We start from the raw sequence: 22,990 nt of genomic DNA, 5'->3' as shown, positions 1-22,990 counted from the left end.
ACAGTGGGAGTTGCGATGCTGGTTTATGAGAAAACATTGATGGCCCTTTTACGAGCCATTTTGTGAGTTCTACACGCCAGAAACACTGCTCCACAAATTGCCTAGAGTTTTCCGTAAACATGCTGCGCTGCCTCAAACGGATATCGAAATGGAGAGACAGGTGGTGTCGCAGCAGGGGGAAGAAGAGGCAACGGGAGCCACTGCATCGGACGGAGGACGAATTGTGGCTGGAGTACTACGGCCCATATCTGCACATCTGGCCATTTCACGAGCTCTGCGCCAGATTGGAGGCGAATGTCTCCCAGGTGAGATCGGGAAAATAATCACAGGGCATCCCAGCTATATCCGAGCCACCATTCACAGGGTCTAACCTCGGAGGCAGCGGGCAGAAAGCTGGCCAGGAATGGCAAGAATGTTTTGCCACTTGCCGCTAAGCAGGATTTGCGACTTTGGAAGTTCGTGAGGAACTGCTTCAGCGCCTTGGGCTTCATCATACTGCTGAGTTCCATAGCGTGTTTCACGATGTATTACCTACTTGAAATTGGACTGCCTGACGATGAAAAGGTGGATCCGGAGTTTTTGGTATCGGGCATCATCCTGCTCGTCGCCTTCTTTCTCGCAGGACTCATGTTGCAAATGCAAGAAGATGATAACGAAGACATGGTCGTTGCTTTCGATGAGCTAATGCCCATGTATTGCACTGTGATCAGAGACGGGGAAAAGGAGGTCATCCTCACCCAGGACGTAGTTGCCGGCGATATCCTGCCCATCAAGTACGGACAACGACTTCCTGCCGATATGCGATTCTTCAGCACCACGGGTCTGGAACTCAACAACGTGGTTCTGACAGGACACTCGAAGCCCGTGCACATCACTCCCTTGGCGAACGAGGGACGACAGAGATACTCCCGAGTTAAGTACATCAAGGATTAGGCCGGTTTATTATTGCTGTACAGTTTATTCATTTTGTATATTCATGTTGTTCCAAAGACATAGGAAAACAATATTGTAATAAGTGCATTTTGTTCCTATCACTCATACGTACTGTTGGCTGTGGGTTGGCCACAATTTATCAACTAGGAGTTGGGATCGTAATTCTATATACAAGTATTTCAGAAAGAAACAATTTCCAATCATCCAAGGCATCTGTTGCCGATGTGACACTTCGGGCATTTCAAATAAACAGCTTTGGCATGATTTCCAAAACCTTATCGAAATGGAGCTCCAGCAATATGGGACTAGCCTGCACCCATGCGATCAGTGGCATTGGTTTCGGAGTGGCCCTAGCCTGCGGAAGGCACACTGAAGTGGGATCGATGACGGCACTCAGCTTCCAGGAGCGATCTCCCAGTCGTTCGGAGAAACATCAGAAGCAAGTAAGCAGTGCTAAAGCGTCCTAGAAAAGGTACATCTATGACCATTGCACTTTAGATATCCTACTATCTGCTCGTGGTGGCCTCAGTTGCTTTCCTCCTGCTGTTCTTCACCACCGGATTCGAACGTGGCCAGACTGGGTATGAAGTCAATCTCTCGCTGCTGCTGGGTCTGACACCCATGTACCTGCCCTTCATCCTTTACTGGGGCTTGAGGCGGACGAAAGTGAGTATGAGGAGAAAGCAGTGCCATGTGAGGAACCTTCGGGGTACTAGCACACTGGGCCTCTCAACTGTGATTGTGTCCGATTTGGTTGGGACGATGACCAAGCGGCGCATGCGAGTATCGGAGATCTTCGTGGACATGGCACTGCTGAGTGTGGATAACCTGGACGCAAGTGCTCAGAGTCCTCGATTTATCGAGCTGATCCGGGCCTCAGTTCTCTGCAACGATGCGGTCATTTGTCCGGGTAACATTGGAGTGCCCAAGATGCAGAAGGACATGTACGGCAATATCCTGGACATAGCGCTGCTCAAGTTCGGACTGATGATCCTGCCGAGCATTGATCTGCTCCGCCAAGACCACGAGAAGGTGGCCAACAAGCACTACACCAGTGAGGACAAGGTCCAGGTGACGGTGCACAGGACTCTCGACGCCGATGGCCAGCTGAAGCTCATCCTGCTGATGAAGGGCCACTGCGACGAGGTGATCCGCCGGTGCTCCACCTTTGCTATTCGGGACGAGGAACTGCCTCTGGATGAACAGCTGCAGGAAATCATTCTAAGTCTGGCGGATGGGCTGCTCGAGGCAGGCCGCCATGTCCGTGCCTTTGCCTACAAGGAGTTGGGCGACGAGCTGGAGTTTCGCCGCTTCTCCCAGGTAAACACCGGATTAGAGGGCGGGGAGTATAAGTACCGCGACTACCTGGCGGTGGACACCTACTCGCTGAGGTTCCTGGGCATGATCGCCACCTACAATCCACCGCGGAGCACCATTCCCAAAGCGGTGGATCGCTGCAGAGCGGCGGGTATCAAGTTGATCGTTGTCACCCAGCGCAAGCCCAAAATGGCCAAGGCTCTGGCCGTTGATGTGGGCATCCTACCGTCTCCGTCGGACACTTTCCAGGCTCCCAGCAAGCGGATGCCCTCCACCGCGGATGTAGTAGACATGTCGCAGTACGCTGACAAGAAGCCGCAACACCAGCGTCGCCAAATCGAGCTGCTGCTCCAGAGCCAACGAGATTTGGTATGTGCCGCGGCGAGCACGGATCAACTCCACTGGATTGCGGATGCCTGTCGCCGGTTGGGAGCCGTGGTGTCCGTCATTGGAGGAACACTCCATGACACACCCGCCATGCGGAGCAGCCATGTGGGCGTGGCCAAGTACGGATGTGCGGTCATGTGCGAGGCCAGCGCAGATCTCATCCTGCTGGACACCTCGTTTGCCACATTGGTCAATGTGGTCGGCATAAGCCGCCTGCTCTTCGAGAACCTAAAGAAGGCTCTGGCCTATTGCCTGGCCACCAACATATGCAATGTACTGGTGTACTCCTCCTTCTTCCTGCTCGGTGTTCCCCTGCACTTCCACATCATAGACGAGCTCATAATCACGTTCCTGATAAACCTGGTGCCTGCCTTGACCTTGATTTATGAGCCTCCCGAGGAGAATCTGATGCTGCAGATGCCCAAAGTGTACGACGACTTTCTGCTTAATAGCCGGTAAGTTCCTACTCACAAATTATTGGCAAAACATATCTGGGTGAGCAATATTTATGGAGACTGTTACTTAAACTGAAAAATATATCTAAGTTCTTCGATGTTTTCCAAAACGTATCCTGTAGGCTTTTCCTTGTGTCCCACATCCTTGTGGGAACCATCGAAGCTGCAGCTGTTTTTATGACCTACTTCGTGTTCATGGCTGACAAGGGATTCCTGCCGAGAACACTGGTGGATCTGCACATCGCGTGGAACGACGACATGCTCGACGACATCACCGACTCCTTCGGCCAGGAGTGGGTAGGTATACTCATGTACACATCTGCAGGGAGTCAACCAAGCAGAACTGTGACATTCCCGCAGAGCAGCGAGGCTCGCGAGCAGCTGGAGTGCCAAGTGTCCTCCCTTTGCCTGATGAGCATCACCGCGATGCAGTGCACCAACCTGGTGCTGACCAAGACCGGACGTGCCAATCTGTTGACCCACGGATTCCGCAACTGGCTTCTCATCCTGGCGGTTCTCTACTTGATCCTAATCTGCGTGCTGTTGTGCATCATGGACTCCACTGTGTGCCTGCGCCTGGAGGGAACCAACGAGCTGCAGTGCGTGTTCCTGGCCACATGACATTGCTGGCCACGTCATGACATTGGTCCCTTCTCGTTTCAGCTTTGGCCACTTCCTCCGGACCAACTGGCCCTTCATGGCGCTGCTGGTCTTGCTCGAAACAACTCGCAGATACTTTCTTCGCCTCTTTCCCGACAGTTGGCTGGAGCTGGCCACTCGGTATTGAGCACACAATAATTGCACCTGGGAAACAAATACAACCAGTAGGTGGAACCCATAATTAAAGCTCTAGATAGAGGGGAGAAATGTGAGTATTATTTAAGGAAACTGTTTCAGGGTTTATGTGTGCAAATGAAGGGGTTTGCTTTTCTTTAAGGATGCATTAAATTTATTGCCCCATATTTTTCTTACCTGAGCTACTCTGTGCACCGTAAAAAGAAGCACATAAAACTCAGCCGCGGAGTAGAGTCATCTGGATAAAACTGAATCCTCGGGACTATAAGTTTTAAAGGACATAGATTGCCGAGAGTGCATTTCCGTATTATTTTTTATGGAAACAGCGAGCATAACTTCAGGAGAACTGCACTTTGGCTGGCCACTTTCCCTTCAAGTAAAGGGCAGTAAAACACGCTAAATTGTATTTGTATTTTTAAAATATTGCATTTATTTGTGACTAGCTCGAAGCTGTTGTGGTTGTGGTTGTGGTGGTGGCGGTTGGTGTGGTTTTTGGTGGTTGGGTGGAATTTTGCTGAAGTTTTTCACATTTAAGACTGGTTTAATTATTTAGTTTCTTTTGCATATTTGAGATCTACATTTAATGACATGAGTAGGACCATTCACGGACTTGCTTTCTTTGAACATCAATATTTTGCATTAACTTTACTTTTAATTTACGCTGTAAATATTCGTTTGGTTTTTATTTTGTTTTTTGGATTTTTTTGTTTTTTTTTGTTTTTTGATTAAACTTTCTGTGAACATTAATTGAGTAATGTTGTTATTGTATATTGGTTAACGCTATTTAAGAACTATGTGGATTGTGCACAGTCAACAAAGTAACTGGGTAGCTAAAGTGAACTCTCGACGTGAATCGGAATTATCTGCTGGAATTATCGGCACACGGTAGCCGACTCGCTAACTTTGAGATCAAATTCCTATAGTTTCAATATTAATTCAAACACTAATCGCAGCATCGCGGCGAAGTGGGGCTTGGGGATGGAGCATCCACCTGTTCCCAGACCCAGACTAAGGACCTTGCAACACATTATCCTATATAGCATATGTAATCTGAACGAAAAATATAACTCTGTAGGCGATCGCTGCTTTCGATGTTCTGAAACATTCTGTTCTGAAACTGAAACCGAACTATCATATCTATCAGCTGTGGCTTTAAATCCGAGGGGACTCAAATTGGAATCAATCAGGCAACGCAAGCTGAAGGCGGTGGGATCTCTCTGATCGGGGGTTCTACCTCAACTGTCTACATCCTTCTACTGTCTTTGCCCTTCTATGCGGTACGACTTTGTCTTCGACTTGTTTCGGCTGTTAAAATACGTTAAAATTATTGTATTATCTCATTAATTTAGTAGTTTCGTTTGGTTTAATCTTATGTTTATGTAGATTTAAGTACACACATATTTATTTAGATTTGTATATTTGCTTGTATACGTGTTCGTATGTATTGTATATATATCTTTGTGGTACTCGTGTTCGGTATCTGCATTCGCATTCGTATTCGCATTGTGTGTATATTTATTTAAAGTAATTTTTTAAAGTAATTGCGTTTACATTTATTCTATTGAAGTTTCTCTCGTTTTAATTTGACACTAAGTTTAGGTTTCAATTTGTTAAGGGTTTAAACTCTGTTCCATTAGATCGAACATTTCGATTTGGTTTGCCTAGACTTGCATCTGTGGAAATAAAACATCGCATTGCAAATAGACGCTCCGTTTATTCTCTGTAAAAAATAAAATCGTGTAGCACGAGCTCGAGATTCGCTCGGATAAGTTCACAGTTAGTCCCTAAAGATCGGTATAGCCTTACTACGGGGGGAGTAGAAGTACGAGTACGCATCAACTACGCAAACATCGCCTAGAAATATTCGCTAATCTCCTCGAGACTCTCGCTGATCCTCCCAAGGGTGAGGCGGGGCAGGTGGTATTCGGTCAGATTGGTCTATCTGGGCAGCCGCAGGTGGAGCAGCTCACTGGGTTAGACGCCCTGGGCGAGGCTCTCCTTCGACAGCGCCAGGATTGGCTGCTCCACCGCCCGGTGCGGAATGATGAACGGCGAGGCCAGCATCTGCAAGGGTCTAAAAAACATAGTCATTAAGTTCCCGCTACCCCCTGATCAATCCATTAAATCGGAGTACGTGGTGGCTCGTTTCCGGGCGGGCAACTCACTCAGCGAAACTGGTGGCCGTCACCATCGGCTGGCGGACCGAGTGCAGCGCCTGCGAGTTCTTGGCCCTGGCCAGCAGGCTCATCACCGTGCGCTTGGTGGGATTCATGCCGGAGCGGGGAACACCCAGCAGGGGACGCTTCCTTCCCAGGCCGCCACCTGGAGCACAGAGAGAAAATTATACCAAGATGTACTCAATTAGACATATCAAATGTAACGTATGTACGTCTTTTAAAACTGGGACAAAATTAAAACTATATTGTTTTTTACGGAATAGACCATTATTTTTGTTCGGTGCAGCAACTGAGACTGGCTGTGGATAGCAGGACTCACCTATGTTGATGGTCTTGACGTTGCGCAGAGCGGGATGCAGGAGTGCCGTGCCCGGTGGCTCCAGCAGCGTGAGCGTCGATCCGGATGACTCCCCGTCGCCGGGCAACTGAAGGGCGGCGGCTCCTGCCTGGGTGGTGGGCAGCCCGGCCATGGTGGCCCCCACTCCGGTGGCCGGCTTCAGGAGTCCTCCGATTCCTGCGGCTGTCAGCTGATGCTGGAGTGCCACTGCCATGGCTGTGGTGTGCACTGCAGGAGATTTGAGGCGCACAAAGAAGGAGAACGGAATGAGTGGCAGCTGGAGGATTGCTTTGCAAATGGTGTGGCGAAAAGGTGGACTTTGGTAACCGAAGCATTGAATGCTTCAGATTTATTAACCCTGTAGTCTTATACTGAGCTTTCCTAAGATCTAGCCTATTTAAAGGCTACATATAGTAGCTACTAGGGTTTTTATACCCGTTATACTCCATAACTGAACTCATCTTAATCGGATTTTAAGGTGGCATACCTCTAAATGTTTCAAGGGCATTTTAATTAAATCGATTTTACCAACAATCCTGAATTTTATATTTGCATACTATACAAAGTCTGTGGAGACGATGTTCCAATGTAAAGTCCCCTACGAAATCCTGTGAGAGTGTGCCTAAGCTCGAAATTAACTTGACTTCCGACTGGAGCTGGATTATGTTCATTGGCCCATTCATGCACTGCATCAATGGCAGCCGTAAATTCCAATTAATCTCGAGCCCAGACGGGCTTTTGGCATAGCCACTATGGCCGGAGTACACTTACATGCCGCTGCCGTCGCCGGAGTCGCCTGCCCGGAGAGATGCTCCCCGCAGGCAGCAGCTGCGGCACTGGCTCCTCCGTGAGCCTGCTGCAGGAGCTGGTGGAAGTGCGCCTGGTGGCTGTGGTGGTGCTGGACCTGCTGCTGTTGCTGCTGCTGCTGGTTTCCATGGGCGTGTGCTGGGTGCAGGTGGGCGTGGTGCTGTTGGTGCTGCTGGTGCTGCTGGTGGTGCTGGTGCGGATGCGGATGCTCGGTGCTGGCGGTGCTGATGGTCGTGATGCCACTGATGCCCAGACTGGCACAGCTGGACGAGCAGTCAAGCTTGTCGACTGCCGACAGGCACTCCATGCCGCTGGCGTCGTCCGATTTGTCATCGTTGGACGTGTCCATGTCGGCCAGTCCGCCGCCCAGACCACGCCCACTGGCCCCGTTGGAGGAGCAGTTGGTGGCGCCGCCCACCTGGCTGCCGCTGTTGATGGTGGGGCTATGCGAGTCCTCCAGCGAATGGGCACCCAGTGCGGGCGTGGACGTCAGCGCCTGCATCTCCCACATTTGCTCCTGGCGGATGTCATCGTGGTAGTCCTGCGGGCAAGAGATGAGTGATTCAGTGATGGCAGTGGCAACACACAGAGCCGTACACAGAAGACATGGTGCTGAATAACATGTATCACAATAGGGTTTTCAACAACAATGTGGTGGGGATACTTCAATCTAGTGGCATTGCATTCAGAGTGGTATTCGTTTTATCTCGCCGGAGATATATAAACTTTCAGTTTGTGGCACCACCTTGCCACGTAATGCAGTTGTGCGGGACCAAGATACGTCCATCACTGGTGGGGATTAGTAGTGGAACCGCAGGAACACCTCAGTCGAGCAATTAAATTTAATTCACGTTTCCCTAGTGGCCGTCGCTGGCAATAAATGCGAATTTTATTGGATGTCAATTAAAAGTTTGTGCGCAGCCACGTTTCATGTGTCGCCGGCGGAGCACCCTTTGAGTAGAATCCATTCCTGCCCCAGGGCACTCATATATGTATCGGTCGCACATACACATACACATACACGTGCATGTGTATCTGAGTATCTGTGAGTGCTTAATGCAATTATGTGGGTGGCAATGGAGTGGGCGTGGATGTGGGCTGGGTTCTGGGTGAGGATGCTCCGGGTTGCGATGGATACACGCACGCAAGAAACTCCAGCCCGCTGGATACACATTTCATCAACCCCATTAACCAACTAACTCGTTTATGAATATATCTCTGAATTTGCACAACATATGTGAGCGCCACTCCAGTTTCCTACATTTTTACTGCCTCCACTACTGACACCCAAGTGCTCATTTTTATGGCACTCGCTGGCGAACATAAATCGAGATTGCAGATGCCATAAACAATTTCCCGCCAGGTGGGTGAGGCTTAAATATGTCGCAGATGAGATTCGCACAGACTTCGAGCAGAAAAAAATGTAGAAAAACCCACACACTCCAGGTAACCCCAGCAATTTATCTAAATTGAAACCGTCTCTACTTTCAGCGCCTTTGTCTCTGCCTTGTGCAGGGATATCATATAATTTCTATGCAAATTTTCGTCATGTGTAATCAGATCGGAATAACTCAGGGGGAAAAGTCTGCAGCAGCGACCAGGAGGGAGTTTCAATGTTGCCAGCATCTGCCAGTCAAAGGTCGGCCAGGATGTCAATATATTGGATTACCCGGCCCCATCTTCAGACCCCAGCGCATCCTCCACAGCTTAAGCTGGCCATAATGTGGGGAGGACTTCAGAACTTCAGGGGTAGGTGAGAATTGAATTTTGTGGAAAATTATAGATCAAAGCCCGGCTCCGGACCCAAGGTATAATTTGCAATAAGCTGGATATATGGCGCTCATTTGTAATGTTCTCGGATCCAGCAACTGCTCGGTACACATTCTATATGTATGGGTACCCCGGATAGATGGCCCCGGCATGCCGTTTAAATTGCTCCATGTCCACTCCCCACATTTCTGGCTGCAACTTAACGGAGATGTATAAATAAAGTATGCCGGCGCCGGGCAAGTGAGGATGATGCCCAGGACGTGCTGCCTCCAGGACTACTCACATCTGCCTGCGTCCCCGTCTGCAGGCTGCAGATAGTAAACGCTCAACGTTTGTGTCTCTCGTGGAGGAGGGCAAGAAATGGCCCTATCCTCCACACACACACACTTCTTGGCTCCGGAGGAGGGCAATGGCGTTGGCCATGGCGATGGCGATGGCGATGGCGATGTGGCGATGGCGATGGCGATGTGGCAATGGCGATGGCGTGTCGAGCGCAGCACAATGGCCAAAAGGAAGATGCAAGCCAAGTTCCCTTGCTCCGCAGCCAAGTGGGCCGGGAGTGGGCCAAGTGGAATGGGTGGGTGGCGAAGTGGGCGGACCCAGTCGAGTGCCGTGGGGTGGCAAATGTAATTACAGCACAATGCAATTTAGTCAGCGAGCACGGGGAGCAGGAGCAGGAAACTCGCTGCATGCCACGCGAACACAGGCAACACGGAAGCCGAAGTCGATAACGAGCACATCCTTGGAGCAGTTGGAGCAGTTGGAGCAGTTCGAGGAGCAAGGCTCCGGCTCCAGTCCCCTTGAACTACACTTCCAAAACTATTCGCCATGACTTTCGCAAATTTGACTTTAATTAAAGTCGTCAGCGAGTGCGGAAACTTTCATCAAAACAGCGCAGTTTTCTAAAGTTAAAACGGAATTGGCCCCAAAACATGACATTCTGGAAAATTGGAGAGCAGAGAACACACGCCATACAAAATCGCTTGATAAGCGCTTTTTAATCAAAAGAGACTGCTAGGTCTTGAATAATATACATTTTTGTTTTCTTAAAATCTAGAATAGATACCAACCAAGGGGAAAGGATAATGAAGTCCATAAATAATATAATTTAATCGGCTCACGGAATGAAATGTCCACCAATTCGGTTGACTGCATTTAAATGTTCCAAATTAAATGCCTTTCCAAATTGAAGTACCCTTTTTGCCCAAGTGCACTCGACGCGGCCATAACTTTAAGTCCCTTGTTCGGGCCAACTTTAAGATGCTCATTTGCCTGCCCATGGCGCGGACGAAACTTAAATCATTAATGGGTATTAAACACAAACAATGCCGCGGGAGCTGCCCCAAAAAGATGCCACTCGACTCACCGGAACCAGAAAGCGGCGCACTTCCGCCAGCGCGTAGGCTATCCGGGCATGGGCCTCCGCCGGAGCGGCGAAGGTCGAGATCTCGACGTGCAGGTCCTCGAAGAGGTGGGCGTAGCGACTGTCCCCACTGCCCCGCAGCTCCTCCTCCTTCCGCCGGTCCCGCATCGATCCGCGTCCCAGTACGGCCATCTTGCACATGGTGTCCTCCTGCAGACGCTTCATGGAGTTGCCCTTGGGCCCGAGCAGCTTGCCCACGAAATTGAACTGTTGTGGCGGCACAAAGGGAAATGCAATGAAAATGTTTACCCTCCGTTAACTGGTTTCCATTCCACCTCCACTTCCGCCTCCGCCTCCGCCTACATACCTTTGGGTGATCCCGCACAGGAACGGCCACTTTGACGGCCACCTTCACCGGCTTGTCGCGTGTGATGTCCAGCATTTTAAGTTTCTCTGCGGGATGGGAAACAGGAAAATGCATTCAACTTAATGTGCGTGTAATTAAACGTGTAATTCACCTTTATGGAGGCACTTTATTCGCTTCAAACGGATAACGAGTTGAATATTTAATGGATACCCCGAGGTCACATATTTCGGCAACTAATTCCTTACGTCCGTAATAATTACAGTAATTAATGACAACTGGTCTCTATCAAATTCCTTTCAATTTGCCCTTATTTACCACATTAAATGGCTTAATGGGTTTCCCGCTGTGACAAAGAGTAAATAGTGAAATCCAGTCAAATTTATATAAAATGTCTTAGTTAATACCCAACGGTAAGCCAACTAATTGGGTCCCAAAGCATAAAGTTTTACTAGCAGTAATTAAATAAATGAAGAGTTAATTATTCTGACGAGCGAAAGCCTAGAGTATTGAGTTACCACCCCTATATATTTTAATAATTAGTGCAAAAAAAGAAAATCAACTGCAAGTGTAGGTAAAAAATAGTTTTTCAAGTGCAACCATCAAGTTGATACTTTCGGTTAGCTTAAAGTTTATATACACTACAAATACACGACAAAAATATTAAACATTTGTTTTGGCATTTAAACCACTTAAAGCTGCAAACTAAAGCTCCATTAAATTATTCCAATTTAATTGAATTAAACATTAATTGGGTCTAATTATAAAAACATGGAAATCACGCGGAATGCAACCTATAAATGAGGGTGAATTTTAATAAATCATAAAGTTAAAACTGTCAGAAATACCATATCATAATTCCATTCGCAAATTGAACAAGCACCCTTAAAAATGCTTGTATGATTGATTGGATTTTTGCACTCTCTTTTTTCGATTTAGGTTTGCACTAAGTGAAAAAAAACAGGTAAGTGATAAATGTAAAAACAAATATTTCTTGCCTGTTCCATTTCACACTCATCGTTATTTACACGAGTCAGCGAAAGTTAATTTAATTGCGGTATTACGCCTCTAGAAATTGTGCGGCGAAATTCAAGATTGTTCCATTCATTTTGTGAATGCTGCCGGCTGCCGAGTGAATAAATGTCTTCATTGCGCACTATTCACACCACCAGTCAGTCGCCCTCATAAGTATGCTACAGACGGAGAGTTCATCGGATTATCTCGAGCTGACTTGTGGCACCTGCCCACCCGTACGCATCCACATCCGCATCCTGGCATCCTGGCGTCCTCACGCCCCGCACCCCCATATGTATCTAGTATCTCCGATCTGGTATCTGTGTGCCTGTATCTTTAGCTGCCCGCAGTAGAAGCTGCGACATTTGTAAACATTTGGCGGAGCCTTAAAGACAGCCATGGATGTGAGTCCTTTCTTCTTTCTTGTCCTCCTTCCCCTCTCTCCTACAGTTTCGGCTGTTTGTAACTAATTAAGCAAAATGCTTCTGCACACACACACACACACACACACTCGCAAACATATACAAAACCGAAATAAGCAGCGGAGGGGCGGGGGCAGGTTGGATAAATCTGTTGACAGGCCCAAACATGAAAACATTTTTGTTTGCTCTTCAGCTTGGGCTCAAGTCCTGGCAAGGACTCACGGGACACACAAACACAAGCACCCAGCTGCTGGGGCAGGGGCAAAGGGGCAAGGAGTGGGCACACACACACACTCAGAGGCATCGTCACTCATTAGCAGGCGAAATGGCTTTCTTAACACCTTTTGTCGTTGCCTTTTGCACGAATGCAACATTTGCCTGCAACAGAGCTGCCACATGAGCTTCTTTATAGCTAAACAGTCGGCCATTGAGTGATGCTTTTGGGGCGGAAAATCAGGAAATATGCTTGTTTTTTCGTCTCTGGCTTTTTAACTTTGTTAAAATAGACTCACAGCCAAAAGCGCTGCAGTTTTGTGTAGCTAACAACCATGACTAACGATCCGTAGCATATTTGGTTTGATTTTTGAAAATTTAATTTTTGTCGTATTTTTGCATGTTTCATAAGGGAAAAATGGAAAAAAATAATCAAAAATTATTATAAATGCCAGTAAGTTGCAAATGTTGTGGCGAGGTATGACTTTACATTTTAGAAAACTGATTATGTGGGTTGGAAAACCCAAGTAATGGATTTTTGGGAAACATATGACCATTTGTGCGGTTTTCAAGCTATGAATCAGCTAAGCTAAGAATCATAGCCAAATGGGCGCAGCTGACAGCCAATCGTATCGATTGAAAGTATTCAAATCATTCCCCCATTAGTGGATCTCCTTTCTCTGGGTAGGCTGTAGTTGACATCACTGGCCCTACCTGCTTAACGCCCACTTGCCCCACAACCACCCACCGCCCACCGCCCAGCTCCTTGCAGACGGCCTTTCTGTCTCTCCGGCTGCTTCTTGTCGGTGGCAGCAACATGCATAAGTAGCTGGCAGTTGTCAGCGGAGAGCACTCTGATGGGCGTCAGGTGGGCCAGTTGGAACAGGTGGGCCAGGTGGGCCAAGTGGGCGATGGGTGGCGGTGGAAGGTGGAGGCTGAAATGCAACTAGGTGAAAGCGTAAGATCTGTGTTAATTGTTTGGCATTGGCGGACCTGCCGTCATAATATTTATGCTGGCTCGAATACAAAGCAGTGTCTGTCCCTTGGGAAATCAGTTTTCATGCTTCGGCTTGATTAATTACGCTCATCAGTCCGAGGTGGAATATCCTAAAAGGATATCCGTGTTCTCCTTCTGGCCGCTTGTCCCACAGAAATTAGATTCATTTCCATTTCATTTGGCATTGTTTGCAATGCGCACTGGAGCACTGGTAAGACCAGGAAAGTTGTGTTGTTTTCCCTCGGCACGGACTTTTCAATTAGCGCCATTTCGGCAGCAATTACGTGCGGCTGACATAACTTTTTACTCTCGCTCGTATTTCAAGTAATCTATGCATATTTGTTTTAATTAAACGATATTTTCGCAATTGCCGGATCGATTCATTTGCGGGCAGCGTTAAAATACCTTTGTCCGTCTTGCATTTAAAGCGCCATTAATTGCCCTTTTGCACAATGATTATGTAAATTTATTGATTTACCTGCGCTGCTCGAAAGAGCAATAATAGTAATAATTACTTTTCGCTCGCAGCCATGACAATAATTATTTCATCCGCCCGCATCGCCCATTGCGAAACTTTCTGCTCGGCTTCTGCCCACTTTCCAGTTCAATTTGGCAGGGCTTCGGTTCTGGCCAGGTTGCCGCCCGCCACCCGCCGCCTAATCTCCACTAATTTATGGCCAGCACGGCCATTAACGTAATTAGGTATGCATTTCAGGCCACCAGGTGGCGCTGCCCACAAGGATTTGGCCGCGAGAGTGCAGCGGGAGTCCTGGCAGCGATCCACGTCCCGCGGAGGCGGAGCAGGCAGAGGAGGTGGGTGGACCACTACCACTTGGCTAAACGCTTGAAACGGTGTAAATCAGATTTACATATCAACTTGCCGCAGTCAGAGACTTTTGAGTTTAGAAACTAGCATTTCCCGCTTGTTTCCTTGGCTTTTCCGCCGACGCGAATCCCTCGGGGCAGGTTGCTAAGCATTTGCTCAGTCACTGCAATTGTTTCCGTTGCCACTTTCTGTTGCTTATGCCCTGTGTTTTGTTTGCCGCCCGTGCGCTGCCATATTTTCCGCATTTTCCTTTTACGAGCCGCCTTCGTTCGGCCTTTCCGGGTCATTTGCTCGTCCGGAAAAGCGGAAAACACTGTGCTGCCCTGTCCTGCTGCCTACTGCGGAGTCATCCGTGTCCCTTGTTTTCCATAGTCGCTGCCCAGGGGGCCGGCACTTGAGCCAACACCCCCCAGCAGGCCGACTGCCAACCCCTGACCCAAGGAAAATGCCTGGAAAAACCCTCTTCAGAGCGATGACGCTGTCTTGGGCATGATATATAACCCTTTCGCTTCCCGACCTCTGGCACCTGCCTGCACGGTGAGAAACCAAATCTAACCATCACGGATGTCACATAACTTTTGAGACAGAAGTCTACTCAGATTTAAAAGGAAAGTTTTGCGTTCATTAGGTTTATACCAATTTCGGCTGGCTCCTTTCGAAAGTTCTGTGACTTACACTTACACAAAACAGCAAATAATAAGAAATGCAAGGTCTAAAAGCAAAGAATATTATAATATACAATATTTAAATCTTGTGTGAAATTGATTTAACATCAACATTTCGTTTAATAGGTCTCAAGCAAATACATAATTTTATGTAGATTTTGCCAAATTCGATATAAGCCCATTGTCTGTAGACAAAGAACGCTTAAAAAGAATCAAATATTTATAGATAAATGCGCCATCAAATCAGGCAGTTTTGCTCCGTGTGGCCCTGGGCAAAGGTCATGTGGGAGTCAAGTGTATGAATGTTTATGCGCAGATTATTCAATTTCGAAGAGGAGAGATTTGGCCAGCCTTGTTTGACCGTTGGCCATTTCAATATGGCCCAAAGGACCTGCCAGTTTAATCAACATTTCGTCAGTGTTAATGTCCTCGGCCATTTCTCGGCTCGTGGCCGAACCATTGATGGTCCATTTAAGCGATTTTCGACAGGACACCAGTGATACCTTCTCATACCTTCAATCCTCTGCGCCGGAGTCTCCCCGTTGGTTTAACATTTCCCCGGGGACGGATTACCACGGAATGCGTCTCGTTAGCCGAAACAAAAGTAAAAATAATCATAAAAAGGAAACAAGAGTCGGCGGCAGTACGAAAAAAAAACAAAAACAAAAAAGTTAACTTCTGCCCAGAAGCTTACATGTTCGGGGGGGCGGGGCCTAAACATCCTTTCTCTGCTTGTTTATCGTTTCGCCTTCCTCCCCGGCGACAATCTGTAATCCAATGGAGCCATTTTTTTCATTTTTCCTTTTTTGTTTAAATTTCCAGTATTGCTGGGATTAGACTCAAAAGAGGGAGCTACAGAAGTCAGCTTTGATGGATATATCGTCTCGTTTTCCTCTTCCCCCATGTGTTTTTTATTTTTCTGTCAGATTTCTTTGTATTACTTTCCCTCAAAGCCAAGCTCGTCTTGTGCCCTGATTGAATAGAATTTTAAGTTCAAATGAAAGGCAAGGACGACGAATAGTTTTGTTTTTCGCTCATGACGTAATCGACTGCTGTGTGTTTATGATTAAATTTACCACCACCCAGCTTTTGCTATCGGTATCAGCCAGTGTGACGACGACAGTTTTTACGACGGATGCCAGGATGCCGGGATGCCGGGATGCCCGCTCGCTTTTATGTCCTTCCTTAACTTTTGCGTAAACAAGTCGAAAGTCGAAAAGGTGGAATAGCAGAAAAAATTCACATTTCCCCCCTCCAGCAGAGCGGAGCCGGGAAACCCAGTGTGGGAAACTCTTCTAAACGCCCACAGAGCATATATGAAGTTGGGTGGCTGGTTAAGCAAAACGCTGCTGGTGGTGGCTTCTCCACTCTGTTTGCCTTTCCCTCGGATTCGATTCCACACTATGCGGAACTATCGGGCGGCTGTGGGGACACTCGGAGATTTGGTCGAGTAAAAAACGAATAGATTCAATCGTTTTATCACAGCTTGATTCAGCCGATAAGCTGCTTGACTGACTCCTCAACGAATTGGACAAACCTGTTTTCCATAAGGAAGATTGATAGTGCGATAGTGACTGTATATTATGGATGTTGCAGTTTTCAATCAGTTTCTGGCACTTATTTAGCATAATACTCAAATGTATCTACGCTTACTCAATAATACAAGTATTCACAGTTGTCTACAAAAAGTGCAGTTGGTTCTGCAACAAATCAGCAATATATTACATTCATTTATTAAGGTATTCGATATTAGATATTCAAACTTCCGCTCTGCACTCTTCCACCAAGCTTCCACCAATCTAATAAACACCCTGAATTCGAACCGCACTGTATGCCCCAGACAATTTGTGTCATCGACTGTGCCAAATTCCCGGCATTTGCCGGCAATTATATAATCCACATACCTGAACCTTTCAGGGACCTTTCCTCCAGCGCACTTAAGCCAGCTTTGGTTTCCATCCTTTGTTGCTTTTCTTGCGGTGACTGCAAAGTGAAAGAATGTGAATAATCTATATGAGCATGTAATAATAGTTTGAGGCCAAAGGGATTTGGTCCTTTCAAGTTTTCAGCTAAGCCCACCCCCTCCCACCGCCCCTCCCTGATCGGGCAACATTTTGCTGTAAGCCCGTGTAAAAAGCTTAAGGAAAACTTTGGAAAATTTTTATCATAATGCAGCTGACAAAAACGCCCCAACATGGTAAATACTTAAGAAAGTTGTGGGTGGTGGGTGGTAAGTGGTAGGTGGTAGGTGGTAGTTGGTTTGGGGATTGGTGGCCGGCGGTGCGGGGGAATTTTTGTTTCAAATCTGTTGATAAGTTCCATAATGAAATAAGCCCGGGCAAAGTTGGTAGCGATTCCTACGCATATCCCCAAAAGACAATCGAAAGTTTTTCTAACCCCGTGAAGTGAACTTTGCCGAATCTTTATGAATATTGATTGCAGCTGCCCTATGTTTGAGGATTGGGTTTCGGTGGCGTCAGAGATTGCCTCTCATACCGTGTCCTCCATCCACCCATCCATCCATCCATTCATCTCTGGAAACCAAACATTTGCCCCACTTCGAGTGTCAAGTATCGGTTTCCCCAGTCAGCAAATATGTAAGGCTGCCACAGGAGAGGGTCCTACTCGAAAGTAAAATCGCAATTCAACTCATATCAGTCCCAGATGAGAAGTACGCAGATGTACTTGTGCACCCATGGAAGCGTAATAGGTGACCCCGATTGCTCTGTGCCCCGGTATAATTGGCCAGTGCGCCCCATTAACTTCTGGATAGCATAGCATCCAAGATTCGGAGCCTCCGTCTGCGCATAAAATCGTAAAACCAAAAGAGTCGTATAATTTTCATGGCCATAAAGCACTCAGTCACGCTGCTTAATTGCCTTGGAGGATGATTTGAACTATTTGCATCGCGATATTCGCAGCGCCCTCGACAATTTTAAATTAAAGCCAGTCTACCTGGAAAATTGATGGACGTTCGATAACGAGCGAAAGTGGGCTAAAGTTCCTAAAATTAATGACTGCTCCAGCGCCCAAAAATCTCAAAATCTCCGCCAATGTTTGTGTTTTAGTCCTTCTTCCTTTGCCGCTGAATCCTTTGCCCTGCTTTGCTCTGCGCTCCTTTCTTTCCCCGTTTTCGCAACTAAGTTTGACGGATTTGTGCGCAGTTTCAGATTAATGCTGCGATTATTGTTTACCGTCGGAATTACGCACAGTGGGTCGTGCTAACGTGGATTTTCAGGTAAGTAAATGTTATTTTAAGTCGCTGGCGCCAAGTAAATACTTCAAAAAGAAGCAGGACTCTAATTTCCAAATTGCTCGGAGTGCAGCTGCGATTGTAATAGTGCTGGGTTCTGAACCAAGCCATTCTTGGAGTAGGAAGCATTACTAGCACCTGTGCGCAGTGGTGCTGCACCAACCTACTCCGCTTTTCCGGCCTTTTCCACTGTGCCAGGACAACGACGGCCGTGCGTTCCTTATGCAAAATTTAACCCAGTGTAGAGTAGGTCGGCTCACTCAGTCGGTCGGTCGGTTGGTCGGTTGGTCGGTCGGTGGGTGGGTGAGCTGGGTGGGCTGGGTCCCCGGATCGGTGGGTTTGCTTTATTCAGCCCGCTCCTCGGGCTCCGGTCTGCCCTCTCCATCCCGCTCCCACTCGTTTGTCTTTGTGCAGCTCGGCACGCACGATTTAAGGATAACGAGGATGGAATGCAGGAAGCGAGGCAAATATTTACACAGTTGGATGATTTAGATAAAGAAGACATGAACATGAACCATAAAGCGAACGAAGAAGGCGACAGTGACTGGTGGGAGAGGGGAGGCGAGGGGTGCTAGGAAACCCCAGGACATCGTGGAAACTGGGGCGGGGAAGGCGGGCGGTTGAGATATTCGAATACAATGAAGGGGATTTCGGCGACAGTCGTGATTGCCAAGTGCCGTTCCACGGAACAAGGAATATTAATCCAAATTAATGGTGTTATCCTGCAGGAAGTGGCGCCTTCCCCAGCCAATACAAAAATGGCACAATCGGCAAACAGCTGCAATTGAAGACAATTAAGTTACCAAACAACATGCCTTTGATTTAAAGGCCGATCCGGCGCATTCTGCCTTCTGCATTCAGTATGCAGTGCAATGCTCACCTGGATAATTTATTCAAGCGAATATTGCAGTCACAGTAACATCAGAAAAATGAAAAATGAAAACCAAATGGAAATGCAAATACACACAACACAAACAAAGTCGCACATGCATGCCATGGATGGAAAACTCCATATACCCAATGTGTACCACATTTCCATACACCCAACAGTCCACCCACTAGCCGCATCCACCATCTCTTTCGTCCTGCAGCCATTGCTCATCCTGCGAAACGGGCCCACTTGAATTTTGTATCTGTATCTGCATTTCAACAGCTACGTGTCAAATCCGTCTAAAAGCCGAAGGGCTCGCATCTGCATTTAAATGAATGTGTAACATATTTCAGCAGCTTCGCACAACATTTGAATTATTTGGGCATTGTGTCAACATTCCGTATCCCATAAATCCCAAACAGCCGATGCATAGCAGCAGATGATCGAGTGCAGGGCGCCATCAACCTTTCATCTTTCTTCCAAAGCCCTGCTTGGTTTATTTGCTTGCTTCGCATTTATTTGACCAGTTGGTCAATATGGGAATCCAAAAATGAAATATTCAAAATACCTCGGCGAACGAATCCCCATCCGCCCACTTAAAACACAAAACCCAATCCACCAGTCCACCAGTCCACCAATCCTCCAACCCAAACAATCCACCAGCCGACGGGCCACCTCCTTTGACCGTGTTTGCCTCCTAAATGCTAGAGGAATTCCTGACCGGAAATTGTTTCACAAGCGTTGGCCAATTAATTTCAAAAAATAATGGAACCATTTTTTGCAGCTCGCCAGCACTGAAAGAATGAATTTCCCCTTTTCAAGCGTTGGTTACTCAAAAACTTGCCAAGATGCAACATTGTAATATACTACCCATTAATTTTCCGGCCACTATGCTCAAAGGTAACTTGACAAAAACCATAAAACATACTCGTGCAATGGAGTAATCAAATAGTAAATTATCGTTTAAGCCAATAGTTCATGATATGGCTGTCATTATAAATAATGGCACATAAATCAGAAATAAAAATGTATATTGCAGTTTGCGGATAAATTGTAGTATAGATTTCGGGTTAGATAATAATAGTATTAAATGATCTTTAGATTTTCCGTCAGTGCAGGAAAGCATAGAAATGCTGTTTCACCTAAAATAACCAAGAAGAGTGAAAATTGCAGGAATTTGTTTATTTAGTCGACTGCGGGAAATACTCAATCAGGAGCACCGAGCACCGAGCACCGAGCTCCGAACTCGGACTGATTTGCTACAAAGTCCATGGACTGTGCCGTCCCAAATCGGCAGATAGCCATTAAAGTGTCGTTGATTAATCGATGTGGCTATCAAAGCCGCATAATCTGATATCCCGCCGCAGTGCACCGTGCCAATGCATTTCACAAATTGATTTATGTGGGTGTGCATTTTAAAGCGGCAAGAATGGTTGGCTTTACCATTAATCATATACAAGCTAATCTCGTATTCATGACTTTTCCCCTTCTAATGAAGCACAAAATAGTTACTCTCTGGCCATGTCTCCTGCGGGAATTTCGGGCTCCTGACCCACGAAAGTTTGGCCTTTTAAGCCGGGTGAAAAGCAAATTCATAGACGTGTCCTTCGTACGCCCAGCTAGTATGCGTATGCATCGCATCCAAATGTATAAATGTATAATTCAGCCGCAAAAAGTAAAAGTTTTCCCTTTATTCTCGAATAAGTTGGCCGCAAACCCGAAAAGGGCAATGCCAAAGGTCTTTTCTCCCTCGCAGGCATTTCTTCATAAATAATTTCATGATTCCAAATTCCATTTCCCTTTTTTTGTGTTTCTGTGTTCGGCCAAAGAAAGGTTTTCGGGTTTGGGTGGAACGCAAAGTGGGAATTCACCTACAAGCTCGTAGAGCTCCCAGGCGGGGCGACTTATAAATTAGTCTTCATCAATAATCATCTGTGTAATAATTTATCAGAATTAGTTATATTTTTTCCAGGTCCGAGCGGAAATCACCAAATAAATGGCTTTCCACTCTGCTGGCGTTGAGAGTGAGATAAATCAAAAGCAATTACATTCATTCATTCTCGTTTATATGACTGCCACAATTCCGCCGTCCGGCCCACAAGTCCATTCGATTCGAGCTGCCTCGGGGGGAATTAGTCCTGTTGGTCCTCCAGATTTCGGGCGCTGGACAACGCACACTTGCCCCTTGGCTATTTGTACTTCTGCCTGGGCAAACACACTGACATCGAGCCACTCAAGCCGCATTCCAGGTGAATAATTCAGTTACTTTGCCCGCCCGTAATTAAGTTGTAACAGGTGTGAAAGCGTCCCACATTTCATACACTGCCGAACGTGCGCCAATATTTACCTAGTTAAGAAGAAATTATGCCCGGGTTGCTGGAATAGCAGGAACAGCAGGAATAGCCGGGATTACTTGGTCCTTGCTTTAATACTCGGCTGCGGACGCGCACATTTGTCTCAATTTTCACAGTCACTTCAATTTTCACTTTGCCAAATGACAAATGCCCGTGAGCGCTTATTTCATTGCTTATTCATAGGCCGTTAACATTTCGCGCGGAAATTCATTGGGGCCTGATTAAAGATGCATGCCTAAGGTGCGACGCCTTGCTCCGCTTTTAATTCCGAGTCACTCGGCACCATTCCACTCGAATCTACGCGACTCCACTCCACTGCACTCCACTCCACTCTACTCAACTCCGCGAGGAACCACCGCGTCCCGTGGCAGATAATGTCATCCGATTTCGGGCGCCCGAAACCACAAGGATCCAACTGAACTCGGTTAGCCTGGCAGCCGCAGAACAAAGCGCCACCGGAGTGGCTAGATGTTTGGATAGCTGGATGGCTGGATGTGGATGGCTGGTTGGCTGTATGGCGACAACAAACTTTCACTGGAGTTGAAGCTAAAGTGGGTGTTGGCCAAAGGGGTGGCCATACACCACTTGACACAAGATAAACAATTTGTCTCTCTGGGGCAACTTGGCGCCAAACACCTGGCTGTGGCTGCTGCTGCTTGTGTGTCCACTTGGCTACTAGCACTCCTCCGATCTCGAGAGGAACCGCATGCCGGAGTTCTCGAACCGTTCCGTTAAGGGCCCGACGCGCAACTGATGGGTCCAGAATGTGGACAACTTGCTGGAGGCCTCTGAGAACTGAGAACTAAGAACTGTGGACGCTGGATGCTGGGATGCTGGGATGCTGGGAAGCTGAATGCTGATTCTGCGCAATGCCAGCAGAGGCATAGTGTTTCCATACTGGGAACAGTTCTGGGAGGATGCTGGCCAAATGATGTCCTGTGCGTCGGCATTTCCGTTATACTTTGAAATGCACATGGCCGTAATTACTTTCGGCCCGGCTTTGCCATGCGATTAGCCAGGTGAATTGCTGAAAACTGGCTCGGATTGGCTTTCATCAGTGCGGCAAACTGGGATGCATTCCCAGATTATTCCGGCTGGAGTGACGGGAGCCTTAAATATTAATCATCTCATTTGGGGTACAGAAGTCGCCTCTCTGTGCTTGAAGGATTCTAGAATTCGAGGAGCGAAACACTCAAACAAATGAAATAAATAAATACATTCAGTTTGGAGGCAATAGTGGACGGAAAAATCCCTGGTTTTTGGTCCACGTTTCCCAGTAATCCCCGAAAACATTGCTGAAAATCAGACTTTAGCACCGCGGGAGCGCGATGAATTTTCATGAAAAGCGAGTTGCAGGACTCCCAAAAAAGAAGAAAAGCTCCGACCACATGCAAGAATCTCATTTCGACCAAATCGATCGATCTGCGAGCGGGAAATGGGCGGTTTACATTGTGTTTCTGTGGCTGGCTTCAACTGAAGCCAAAGCAAATTTACATTCAAGTTTTCGGCAGCGTTCTCCAACCACACAAAAAAAAAAAAGCAAAAAACGAATGTCAGAGAGGAAGAAGAATTGCTGGAACTACATGGTACATGCATGTGTATTGGAGGAACCGTGGTCCTGGCCCCCCAAATGCATCCTTGTTCATCGTGGCCCCAGTGTCCTGCACCTC

At 47.2% G+C, this 22,990-nt stretch overlaps 3 protein-coding genes across 3 annotated transcripts; 2 read left to right on the top strand and 1 right to left on the bottom strand.

Moving 5' to 3' along the window:
* Nucleotides 1–101: 101 nt before the first annotated feature.
* LOC113564275 (sodium/potassium-transporting ATPase subunit alpha-A) lies at nucleotides 102–933 on the top strand. The gene is made up of 2 exons (XM_026980382.1): nucleotides 102–305; nucleotides 364–933. Exons 1-2 carry the CDS (start codon nucleotides 120–122, stop codon nucleotides 931–933), a joined length of 756 nt encoding a protein of 251 aa, XP_026836183.1. The 5' UTR covers nucleotides 102–119.
* A 198-nt stretch (nucleotides 934–1,131) lies between these two features.
* Nucleotides 1,132–4,296, top strand: LOC6546701 (sodium/potassium-transporting ATPase subunit alpha). The gene is made up of 6 exons (XM_026980381.1): nucleotides 1,132–1,376; nucleotides 1,432–3,092; nucleotides 3,215–3,389; nucleotides 3,453–3,691; nucleotides 3,756–3,916; nucleotides 4,070–4,296. Exons 1-5 carry the CDS (start codon nucleotides 1,194–1,196, stop codon nucleotides 3,877–3,879), a joined length of 2,382 nt encoding a protein of 793 aa, XP_026836182.1. The 5' UTR covers nucleotides 1,132–1,193; the 3' UTR covers nucleotides 3,880–3,916; nucleotides 4,070–4,296.
* A 1,285-nt stretch (nucleotides 4,297–5,581) lies between these two features.
* LOC6546702 (RNA-binding protein asd-2) lies at nucleotides 5,582–22,069 on the bottom strand. The gene is made up of 8 exons (XM_001974482.3): nucleotides 21,314–22,069; nucleotides 16,747–16,825; nucleotides 10,709–10,794; nucleotides 10,345–10,608; nucleotides 7,173–7,749; nucleotides 6,384–6,629; nucleotides 6,053–6,209; nucleotides 5,582–5,961 (listed from the first exon to the last, which is right to left on the bottom strand). The coding sequence occupies exons 2-8, from the start codon at nucleotides 16,799–16,801 to the stop codon at nucleotides 5,862–5,864; spliced, it is 1,485 nt and encodes a 494-aa protein (XP_001974518.2). The 5' UTR covers nucleotides 16,802–16,825; nucleotides 21,314–22,069; the 3' UTR covers nucleotides 5,582–5,861.
* Between the last annotated feature and the right edge of the window lie 921 nt (nucleotides 22,070–22,990).

Source organism: Drosophila erecta, unplaced genomic scaffold, assembly GCF_003286155.1.
Source record: "Drosophila erecta strain 14021-0224.00,06,07 unplaced genomic scaffold, DereRS2 tig00000092-arrow-pilon, whole genome shotgun sequence".
In the NCBI taxonomy this organism is placed as follows: domain Eukaryota; kingdom Metazoa; phylum Arthropoda; class Insecta; order Diptera; family Drosophilidae; genus Drosophila; species Drosophila erecta.
This window is presented reverse-complemented; position numbering and strand designations above follow the sequence as displayed.